Raw genomic sequence first — 12,427 nt, 5'->3', positions numbered from 1 at the left:
TAGTCTCACAAGAGGATGAGGTTGTCATTTTTAAATGTTTGGGTCTTTTTTGAGTGTCATCATGCTGCGGCATTCGTTTGTGTTTCACTGTGTGTGTGTGGGGGGGGGGGTGGTGGGGGTTGTTTGTCTGATCCCTCCATCTCCAGGGGCAGCGGTTCCCTCTCTCATCAACCATGCCCAGCCAATGTGACTGTCACTCCCAATCTGCACTGAGAGGGGAGCCCGTGCCTATTTTTATAAATGTATTCATATTCATTAGCCCTGAGTGTCATTCATAGCAGCAGTTCTTTAATGCTGCGCGTAACCATCAGAGGCTGGAGGAGCCTGCCTCCTCTCATCCCACAAATTAATAACACAGGCAATCACTGCAAAGGTGCCTACTGTCAAACAACAATGGCTCCTGATTTGAATCAACTGCGCGCACCTCCTCATTTCCACATGACACACAAAAAAACACTCATCTGTGGTCTCCCCTTGGGGAATCTCGACAGAAAATGCCATTGTACCAGCCTTTGAAATATGAAATCATTAATTTAAGTGAGAATTAATTACAACCTCTTTTTTTTCCCCTTGACCCACCGCAATATTCTGCCTCATAGCATCTTGGTGGCAGCCGGTTAATTGTGCAGAATAACTGGTGTGAACGCCGGCTGCTAATGAGAGCAATTAGGCATCAGACTCGCACGAGATTTCACTTCACCCGCTCACTCAAAGACAGCACACTTTTCCTTGATTGGCTTGTATGTGTCACATAAAGCACACAATGAACTCACACAGTCAACCAGCATGTCAAGTCCTTCTCTTGTGACTGATATCCAGGAAAAATCCACTCTTCTATCATGACTGTACACTCTGACGTATGTAGTTTTTATAGAATCATTAATACCAATCACGTGTGAGTGTTCCTCTCCCTACTGTACATCCACTTTCCCATGCACCATTTTGGGCACTGTGCCTTCTAAAGTAATGGAAGTGGAATGCTTCTTACAGCCTTGCCATGTTTTTTTCATGGCCATTGTTTCTGCTCCACCCCACTTTAAATCAAGAGCACAATGCATCCTTCCCCAGCCCCCCTACCCCACCGTACTTCACTCTGGACAACATTAATAAAACAAGCTTTCAATGATGCAGAGTGCAACGCCACATTGGGCTCTGAGCAGTGGTGTGATTAAAGCTTTTAAACACCGCCACCCTTTGAGTTTGCATATGTCAGCTCTGCAGTCTGTGTTTGTAACAAGGCTGGTGGGGTACATGTTCTCTCTGTCGTTTACCTTGTCTCTTTTTCTCTTCTTCACTATTCCTCACTAATGCAGTGGGGGCAAGAAAAGTGCTGGGCCCGCTTTAACATATATAGCAACAACGGGAGCTTCGACAATAAAATCAGAGTGGGGTCCACAGAGGAAGATAAAAGTGGGAAGGTAGCTGCTGTGCTACAGTGATTGCGTCTATTGTCCAGCTGTACTTCTTCCTATCTTTGCATACCAGTCAACCCACTCATTCCACTCTGTTCCCTTCACCTAAGTGTTCTGCTGCATCTTTTATCTTCTTATAGAGTCACAGTATTCACTCTGAAGCAATGTGAAAGGCGCAAGTGAATCAGCATAACATGTACTCAAAGAACACATTTTTGATTGGTAATTTCGTCTCACAATCCCTTCTCTATAATCTAATGACGCTGACCCCTTGAGTTATTACAAAAATGGAAATAAAGCTTTTTAATTGAATTTCATGAAATTAAACATTGGCCAGAGCAACTTCATTAAACTGATATAATCCCACTGACTCTCCCATTTCTGCTGTCCCCACAGGCAGAGAACATGTCCAGCATTGCTACAATAAGATATGTGCTCAAACATTTCCTTTCAGACACAAGGAAATTACTCTCTGAAAGCCCCCCACTTGCAAATTAAAATAGCTTGACCAGCAATTTGTAAAAGCTTTGAGGACAACGACACAGAAATTTACCCAGAGGCCTCTGCAACGGCAAAACAAGTCAGAGCAGCTGCAGCCGTCATATGTCCACATGTAGAATCTGCCTGCAAACAACACGAGCCAACCCTGCCTTTGCGTAACACTCTCGCTTTAGTCAGGCATCGCAAATCAGTTTTGAGCCATATGTACGTCACATGTGATGTAGATCTGATCTGGCGTCGCTCTCTTGGGTAAAGCTCTGTGTCAGCCTAGAGTGTGTTCACATGTCCGCTGTATCTCCAGTGTGGAGACAGGGGGCCGACATTGTCAGAAGTCTTCCTGGTGCGGTACAGTGCACGTCCCCAACGAGGGACGCTCGGGCTCGTTTGTTGAGGTACGTCTCTCTGGCTCGGAGACAAGAGGAGAGAGTGACCGAAGCACTGGGGACATGGCAGTCCCCTGCAGAATTAAGCAGGCTGCGTCTCAAGCCCCTGTGACAGGAAATCTCACTCAGATCACAAAAGGCAGCACTGATTGCGTCTGACATGTGCATCCTCTTCCCTCAGATGCAGTGTCTTTGTTTTGTCTGGATTACTTGTGTGTAGGCATTTGTATTTTTGTGTACCCTGCGTGTGTGTACGTTGCGTGCGTGTGTCAGAGCGGGGGTGTTATTCTCCACTCAGCCTACTTCTTTTCTAAAATTGAAACGGTGACCTTTTTTCTACATATCGCCTGTCTGCGAGAGTATGTAAGAGCTAAAGAGTGTGTAAAAAGGCTGATTCCAAATTAAACAATTAGACTCAGGATAACCAGAGATGTGTTGTGTCTAACAGGCCGCGCACACCGCTGAAATGCAGGGGTGAATGTATAAAAAGGCTGGCAGTGGGAGAAGTGGAAGGGTTACTGTTTGGGCTCAAACTGGGCACACTAATCCCTTTGATCCCCCCATTTTACTGTCAGCTGTTTCCTAGCTACCGTCGGATCTGCACAGAATTTAGGATTTGTGCTACTGTACACCACAGCAATCTCTACCCCACTGATGCAGCGCTCTCCTTTCTTTCCTCCATCAATACCCCACCCAGCCCCCACCCTCTCCCCCCACCTATTGCCTCCTCACAACGTCCATAGCAATATTCATTTCTCTTTCTGTTCCCCTTTCTCTGCCACTTCACTGCAGTTGGCAGTGACTGCGACATGGCATGGAGACAGGTTAAATTGGAAAGTATTTTGCACAGAGGGCCATCGGAGCATGACGTTTCACACTTAAAAAGCTGATTCTGATTTTGTCTATTCACACGAGACACCATGGCCGTGCCCCACTTTCATTAGTTGTGCCAAAAACAGCATTCAAATACTGGTTCGGTCTTCTGAGAAGGCTCAGTTTAGCGGTAATGAAACAATCCACGCACGTGTGTGCAGGTGCATGTGTTAGAGGGAGAAAACGTGTTTGCACATTAGTGTACATGCACACTGTTGCCGTGTGCATGTTTGTGCATCTGCTAACATGCATTAGAGTAATAAAGGCACTTATATTGGATTCCTCTTTCAAGCCGCCTTGGAAATTAAAATAAATATGCATCTGTATCTGCACAGGATCTCTTTTGTCCTTGTCAGTATTGCTTGTTTTCAGGGGTGCAATGTCCCACTGACTTCCCGCTTAACCTCCGAGGAGCTCTCCCAAACAGATCCTAAATCATTCCAGGCGGAAACACATGACGGACTCGATTTGCGTATTGGCAGATTCATGCTTCATTGTCAAACACTGGCTCTCCATGGCCCTGCATCTATTAATCCTGTAAGCATGTGAAGGAAGAGTGAATACAACGAGTTTCTCAATTTGCTGATTTCAATAGGAGCTGCTGAGTTGTATTGATTTCCGTATATGTACTGCACACCTACATAATTGGTATCATTCAAGTAGTCAAGCTCTCAGACCATCCCTTTTTTTTCTAGAGCCTTCGTTCATTTTGTACGTTCAGATTAAGTATTTTAAATCGTCCGAGTTCATTCTCAGCACATAAATGGAAAAGCAATGATGTGCGATGGAGAAAATTACGGTCAAATATGTCATCATTCAGTGTGCTCTCAAGAAATGTTGTATAAATATCCTAAGAAAAAAAACATTTTCAGTAGAAATCACAAGGTTAAAGTTTGTTTTGAAGGTCTGTAAATATCTGCAATCTGCCTTAGGAGAAGAAAGCGGGCATCCATACAGTGTTGAGGAAAAGCATTGTCTGGGTTCTGACTGGAGGTTGAATCCAGCCATATGGTTTCAGTCTCGCACCTGAAGCACTTTCATGTCTTGCGCTGAGAGGCCAAGGAAAGGGACTCCAGATGTGACACGAGCCGTCGAGCAAGAAGCCCCGCAGTACTACTGTCAGCTGCCATCACCATCACACTTCTTAACTGACACTCCGCTGATGTTCGAGGCAAGGACAGTGATCAAAGATATGTGTACATTAAAGTGCTGCCAAACTACAATGACAACCAGCTCTGCTCTATGCCATGCATGCCAGACGGGAATTCCTTATCAGGAGACACAAAAGCGCTGCTGGATGAGATTGTTGGTAGGAATTTCTTATGATTTATCTCCCTTGACGCCTTTGCATGTTCAGTGCTTTAACATCCACAACGACGTCCCCTGGTATCTCTGTTGCGAGCCATTTGTTTACAGTGAAGGTGGAGCACTGTCAGGATGTGACAGTAGGTATACTGAGCTCTGCCTATCTCGGGGAAGAGGGAGACGGCAGGTGTTGGGTTACACAAAAATCAAACATGATAAGGAATCCCACATGGCCGACAACAGGACAATGGGGAATGAAAGTCATCTCTGGTCCTAATCGATAGTGAGCACAAGGCATTGAGATGCAGCTTGAGGCATTTCGCCAGGCCCCCTAGTGGGACCGGTAGGCCTGCTGCCAAGCACGGCCTGAGCAGCAAAGTCAGCCCTACAGATGGAGAGCATGGAGGCTGCGTCTTTCCAGACAAGACCCTGCTCCGTGGATAACAAGAATGTCACAAACTGAAACAGTTTTCAACCTGCTGACCCCTGACAAGATGATACATTTTTTTTATTTTTAATGCCATTGTTATGTCATCTTACGCAAACAGTGGTGCCCCAAGAAATTTTTCATGGGGGTGGCCAGATGGGGCCTCGGAAATAAAAGCCATGGCTGAATTTCAGGAATTCAGTGCTGCTGAAAACAATGTCAGTATGGAGAGTCAAGGAATCACATGCTGATATACTTTGCTTTCTTATTTTACAGTTATCGTTTCTAATAATCTGATGTTTGTAGACTGATACTGGTACAGCTAACATTTGGAGTTCCACGAAAATCCTGTTTTAATGTGTTTTTTATGTGTACGTGTGTTAGGCGATTCACGGCTCTTCAAAGGGGTTGGTTGTCCTTTTCCTTAAAAAGACAAACAGCTTTAATTTGAAGGAGTAAATTGATTGTTAGGAGCAAACCATTCAATGGGAACAAGCCTTCTCAAGTTTAGGGGAGATTCTTGGGTACCCATAGAACCCATTTTCATTCAGATATCTTAAGGTGAGAGTTCAAGGGACCCCTTTGAAAATGGCAATGCCAGTTGTTCCCTCGCCAAAATGTAGCCTAAATTTGAAGTATTATTTGGCACCCCCCTGAAAAGCTGTGGCGACATAGTCAGTACCAAGTAGTCTAGTTTCACAAAATACCACTATCTTCATGATAGCTTGAAAAAATAGCATGCCACAGCCTCTTTGAGACAGTATCATCAGCGTCCAAATGTTTTCGCCAAGGCCACCCTGATACAATTGCTGCCCCACCCCATTACATCCCCTGTAGGGATGCACCAATCCTATATCTGGATCGGATATCGGCCCCGATATCATCAAAATAGATGGATCGGGTATCAGAAAATGCAACCTATATCTGAGGCGATCCTTCCCCTTAAAATCTATTGCGACGCGAGCTACGTCATACGTCGTGGAGCGAAGGAGAGAATCTGCTGCGTGGAGGTATTTCACATTATCTTAACTGCTGTTTCATCTTGTTACATTTTATCTTAAGAGAGAACTGTGTAGTCATCAGTGCTTGATGCCTCTAGTCTTTTCTGTTCTACATGTAAAGTATAGCTTTTTAGGTCAACCATGGTATCAGATTGGTATCGGGTATCGGCTGATACTCAAAGCCACAGCATCAGGATCGGTATGGAAACTGAAAAAGCTGGATCAGTGCAGCTCTAATCCCCTGGCCCCTCTTTGGGGCACTACTGATCATGCAAGACTGTGATAATGCACTTTTAAGTTGGTTAAAAAAGAGTGTCAGTCGAAAACTTCTAAATCTAATTATTGTTCTTTCTTTTATTGATGCTTCTTGTTTTCACTTTAATGCTCAATTTGTTCAATAAAAGAGTGTTGGAAATAATTTCCTTTCATTTTTTTTTTCTATTAAACAAACAATTTGTTGTGATTCAGCAATATAAAAGTAGCAGAGAGGCAGAACTGAGTACACTTTAACATCTGTTTACAGATCACAAGTAATATCATTATGGAAATATCCAATAACATTATCACTTAAATATCACATATCTCCCTCCTGACCCCACTTCCTTGCATGGGGCATGGCACATCTAAAACAAAGGCTCTTCTCGAACAACAAGGAAAAAGTTGGCAGTAACACCTGGAAAACACAGCTTTGCTAGTCAAACAAGCAAGCAGCAAATACGAACTGGAAGAAAAAACAAAGTATTCTTTTCTTCGCCTTTATTGCTTCTTCCACGTTTCTGCATTGACTTTAAACAGCAATATATTGGCGTGTCTATCTGCGTCATCACTCACTGCAGGGACCTGCTGCTGGTGGTAGGGCAACATAACCAAGTGTTGTGACTGGCCTGGTTTGAGGTCAGCAGAAGAATGGAGCAGAATGTCAAGATGTGCATTCATTCATGTGAATGTACAAAGAAAAATGGATTGGTACCACCGCTTGTTGTTTTTTTTAGGAGAGGAAGACAAAACATGCCCCTTTCCAACCCCCACCACAGCTTCTCCTTCATTTCTCTATTTCTTTGCCTCTTTTGCCATTTTATTCACAACACAAGAATACACTCACCAGTCCCCAGGAGGGGCAGGCTGAATGAGAGAAGAGATTCAGTGTGCACATTATGCTGTAAAAAGCATTGTTTCTCACCACAGTTTTCCTTGAGTTGCCTTTGTGTTGTTTAAATGTTTACATGGAACAGCTTGGGGGCTTCAAGACAGATGTATGGTCCAAGAATACTGCCTCAGTACAATCCCTCTTTTCCCTGGATGAAAGTAATGACACCATTTTGAGGGCTTTTCAAATCGCTCCTTAGAATGATGCATTGACGAAGCAGCGTGCACAACATCTTTGCTCCCCTGTCAAAACGATATTAGACAAATTAAACGAATGCCAGCGCTTTGAATCCCACTCCCTACCCAAGGTCATTTCCTTTCCATGTCTGTCCCAGCTCAGGGCCTGTTCTGAGACATTTCTTTTTGTTCTTGATAGTCAAAGAGGTACCTCCTGGTCCTGTGTCAGATTGATTAGACTTTTTGCCAGGAGAATTAATATGGGAAGAATTTGTCTCTTCCCCCCTTGCAGCGCTTCTCCCCTCAGTCTCATCAGTAAACAAGGAGACATGGAAACAAAACCACTCTCAGCTATGTGATTAAAATTGGCCCCAAAAGAAGGACTTGCCTCCTCTGTCAATGCTGCTATTATTGAAAAATCTAATTTAAGAAGCCTATACCTTTCCTTAACTGTATTTTTCACCCAGTGGGACAAAGAAGCGCAGTCTGTGGGTACTGAAAATCATTCTGCATGACATGATTTTTGTGGGGTGAAGATTTGCCCTTACCCTACAGGTTGCAACATCCCCTGTATTCTCCACGTCCCTGCCTTCTCTAGCCAATAAAATTCTCAATGAAACTCACATCACAGTGATAAGCACTGAACATTAGCACAGCAAAACTAAACTCCAGCATAGTAAGTAAGCATTTCAGCCAGCTACCCTAATATGGCAGCATGACAGACTCATGGTGGGAGATAGGACTCTTTGCCCCATGCAAATAGCCATTACCATATCCCTTTGGGCAAATGGCAATTACTGGGCAAGGGGTGAATGCCAAAACCCTGCGGTACGAGTTAATTTGATTACATTTCCATTATGAACTATAAACACAGTTTTGCTGCTCGACTGAGCCAATTAAAGGCCTCCTGAAGCTAAAAAACGTTGACAGCACAGCGGCCCTATTGTTCTTCAACAATAAAGCAGATCCTAATCATTTGTCACCCTTAAACAGGTTTGAGGCACTTGTATTCTCTTTCTCCTCTGAAACATTTTTTTTTTTTAAAGGTATCAGACTTTTTCATTAATTTGTCTCCAATGTTGCTGCCAGTGAGCAGCTTTTTTTTTTTTTTTCTAATTCGGCTGTGATATGTTCCATCTTGGTGAATAAAGCATCCTGTGGCAACATGAATAAACATGTGTAGAGAGCATTTGGCAGCCGGAGAAAAAGCAGCCAACCGGCCAGATATGGGAGGCAAGCGCTGAAGACACACAAGAAGCTCGATTTGGAAGACAGGCTGCCACCACGTTTCACCTGAGGCTGTGCAAGCTACTCGCTGGTCTTTCTGGGCATGAGCCATGTTGCGAAGAAAACAAGCATTTAGTCCAAATTTCAGCAGACATCTGTTAGCTCTCTGGAGCCGTAAACATGTTTAATTAACTACATTTCACCAAACATGGAGATACATATGTCATAAATATGCAGTGTGTGTAATTACGGTACGGTGGCTGAGAAGTTCCACTGCCCCCATGTCACTGTGCCACCATGTGGGACTTGTGGCGTGATAAAAGTTTAGGGAAAGGCAATGATTTCATCACACATGGCTCAGGATTTTGTATCATCTCCAGAATCAGTTGCCCGAGGCCAATGTGCCATCAATGTGAGTATGTAGGTCTACTTTTGTGGAGCCACATGCAAAACAGATTAGGCTTTCTGTTATTTGGGAAGGAGTGTTGTACGTGTGGGCGCAGACGATTGGGTTTGTCATCAGTCTTTGTTGGAACTAGGAGATGCCTTTGATTCTATTAAAACAGTATTATATTTCTCTTGATGGAGTTGTGTAATCTTGTACACATTGATTTTTCTATCTTTCAGTGGATGTGTTTGCGTGTGCGTGTGTGTGTGTGCTGGTGTGTCACTGATGTAGATGAATTATGATCTGGTGCCCGCATTAGAGCAGGGAGTTTTAATCACACAAGGATTCAGAGTGTTTTAAACAAATGCTTTTTTTGTAAGCACGGTGGATTATCATAAGATTTAAAGATTTGGAAATGCCTGACAGCTGTCAAGCTGCATAATAACGTACGTCCAGAAAATTATAGCAGCTGCCGGTTGGCAGAATGTCAATGCTGCTATCTAGATTAAAGCTCAATAGACAGGAACATACAGTAAGAGCCAAGCAAGCACGCACACACACACACACACACACACACACACACACACACACACACACACACACACAATTTCAAAAAAACACACAGCCTGATGCACATAGAAACACAGTCAGTCACAAGGCACACGGGTAGATTTCAGCAGTGGAGGCTTTGTGGAGGGGTGAGAAGATACAGAGAGCGCTAACAGGCAAAGAAAGACAAAACCTCACGTCTATTTACTTGCTATTTCGATAAGGGGGTCTAAATGAGTCTTAAAATGGCATGCTGAGAGCAGCCTGTGGCAGGAGAAAGGTTCCCCTGTGGACTCTATCAGGTATCCTCTTGTGCACTGGTGCAGCCAGCAGTATTAAACGCAGCAGGAGCCACAGTAGGAACCTGTTGAAAAACAAGTACATGCCACCTCCAGTTCCCCAGGGCCTCGTGTGCTTGTATGTCGCTTAATTTATGACAGCCTCTGAGGTCCTGCCCTCTCAGTGAATGACTACAGCATCTCTAACTTTATGCACAGGCACAGCCGCACTGCCGGTCTTTCGCAAACACGGATGCCCCACGAGGATGAGATCTGCTTCCTACTTCAGAAGAACAAGACCTCTCTGGCTTGTGTGAGGACCCCCTGCATAGACCGCATCTTCACTAAAGAACCTAAAGCAGCGACTGTGCACCATAGAGGAGGTCCTTCTCAATTGAAAGAGCAGGCAGACAGAGGAGTGAATCTCTCACCAATGCTAATGCGCAGCCGGGAACATTCAAGGGGCCTGAATACCAACTGCAAGGATGAGAAAGAGGTCTGTTTGGGGAGGAAAGGTAAAACCCTGTGAAGTAGCCTCGAAGCGCTCAACAGATCCTCACAGACTCCAGGCATGTTAGCTTGAGAAAAGGATGGTAATAACAGCTAGAGGAACTGTGCCCTGCATAATAAGAGACGCCTGAGACTCTTTTCAGATAACGCTGGGAGCACTTTAGAGCAATGCGACCTGTTCAAAGACAAACAAGCAAAGGGATTATGTTGCTTTTAGCACTTTGGTGCACTGAGCATTGTGATTATAAGATGGGGAGTGCATAGAGAAGCCACTTCTAGTATGAGTCAACTTCCAATACGAGACTTTTTTTCTCCTCTGGGGCCTACTGAATAAATGCCTCGAGGATTTGTATGTCAAGCATGCATCTTTCTTTTGTGGTTCTGCATGACCCTGTGTAATAAGAGCCACGACCCCGTGGTTGGAGCCCCGAAACAAAAGGTTAAGTGCCATTTAATGTGAATATACATCAAGCCTGCTGATTCAAATTCATAGTCCAGTAAGCCCACACAATATATTCTGTCCTTCATCAACTTACCTTCAGTTCCTGTGACAACTGGCAGTTATGCATTTCCAATTATGAAATATAGAGGCAGGAAGGATTTGCTCTCGCCGGCTTTTTCTCGCAATCTACCATCTAGTGTGTATCTCATTACCTTCGCACATGGTCAAGAAGCACATCCACTGACAGATGGCAAGTGACAAGTCGTACCCATTTCAGACTAACTGTATGATTACTGTAGATCATGTCCACGGCTTTACCCACTCTGAATGTGCTGGATGTGAATGAACCCTACATGTTGTGATTTATTCATTCTGCTCTATTACTTTCACACAGCCTGTAAGTAAGATTGCAAAAAAATGGACACGAGGCAAATGTGACACAGCCTTCACATAATGGGCCTGCTTCATTGTCCCATAGTCATATTCATACAAGTTAATGACTGGCTCTGCTTGGCTATTAAGGTGGCCTATGGGCAGGAGGGGCTACAGAGATTTTTAAAACTAATGACATGAATATGAAAATATGATATCTAGAAGATTTAAAGTCACTGGCAGAACATGATAAAGCAAATAATGATTATGATGCTCACAATGACAAACAGGCTCATCTGAGCTACTAAATATGAGTGTCCAGTTTTGCAGAGGCAGGCTGAGCTCCGTGAGCTTTTGGAGCGTACGAGTGGCCTTGTGGTTACATTTGAGAATGTGGCTGAGGTGAAAACGACAGTTTAAGACACGAATTAAACAGTTGACAAATTTAATCTCATTTACTGTGCGTCAGGCAACAGCTGGTCTAAGTTTGGCGATGTGGCCAGACCTGTTAAAGCACGCATTTATAATATCTTGGGACAGTTTTTGTTTGCCTACATATTTTTTTTTTTTTTTTTGCCACTGTACACATCTCTCCCACAGACTTTCTTGTGCGCTCCCAGCGACAACAGGACAACAAAATAAATACTGAGTTGTACATCTTACCTTGAGCCCGAGCGCTGAGGATACAAGTCGCCGACAGCAGAATCCAACAGGAGACCCACACCTGTCCGACCTGACCAGTCCGTCCAGCTGTAACCATGGTCCGCGGCGCCACCGTCGAGCCACCGGTGCGCCTTCCCCGTCTCCACGCTGGGGACATGTTGCTCGGTGGCCACACACTCCCGGAGAAGAGTCCTGGCTGCTGCTGCTGCTGCTGGTTCCCGCGCGTCAGACTGTGCTCCTCACTGGTGATGAGGGTGAGTGACTGGAGAAGGGGGGGATTGTGGAGAGAGCCCACTCCGTCAGAGAGCACCAGGCATGCAGACAGGCACGCGGTAGTATGAAAAGCCTGTGGACAAGTCCCGCATGAGCAAGGCGGAGTCAGTCCAATTGAATTTGCTCGGCTGTCAAGTGTGCGAGACGGAATATTGACATCATCTTCTTACTGCTCCGAATAACCTCTGAATGTATCACGGAGAGATTAGTCAAATAAAAAAAAACATAAGATGGAGATGGTGGCTGAGCGCAAGTTCGTGTGATGTGAGGATGACAGCTCAAGCCCAAATGTGTCATATGACAGTCCTCAAAAATAAAAAAAAAAAGAGATCAGTGATTTGTGTGTTTGATCTCCAAATTACCTTCCTAGTGCAGCTGTCCTTGAGCAAGGCACTTCTGCAAAGCCAGCTGCTCCATTTCATTACCAGCAGTGGGCTGCACCGTGGCTCCCAGGTGTGTGTGTGCTGTTTGAAAGTGTAAATAGACTCAGTCCACCTTCC

At 44.5% G+C, this 12,427-nt stretch overlaps 1 protein-coding gene across 3 annotated transcripts in view; it reads right to left on the bottom strand.

Moving 5' to 3' along the window:
• The window catches only part of sdk2a (sidekick cell adhesion molecule 2a), a 97,030-nt gene extending 84,967 nt beyond the window's left edge, over window positions 1–12,063 (bottom strand). For all 3 annotated transcript variants that reach the window (XM_049561897.1, XM_049561898.1, XM_049561899.1), the window contains exon 1: window positions 11,655–12,063. In XM_049561897.1, the coding sequence (XP_049417854.1) occupies window positions 11,655–11,811 (157 nt within the window). In that variant the 5' untranslated portion in view covers window positions 11,812–12,063. The remainder of the gene's footprint in view (window positions 1–11,654) is intronic.
• Window positions 12,064–12,427: the final 364 nt, after the last annotated feature.

Source organism: Epinephelus fuscoguttatus, linkage group LG19 (genome assembly GCF_011397635.1).
Source record: "Epinephelus fuscoguttatus linkage group LG19, E.fuscoguttatus.final_Chr_v1".
NCBI classification, from domain to species: Eukaryota; Metazoa; Chordata; class Actinopteri; order Perciformes; family Serranidae; genus Epinephelus; species Epinephelus fuscoguttatus.
The sequence above is the reverse complement of the archived record's forward strand: the minus strand, read 5'-3'. Positions and strand labels throughout refer to the sequence as shown.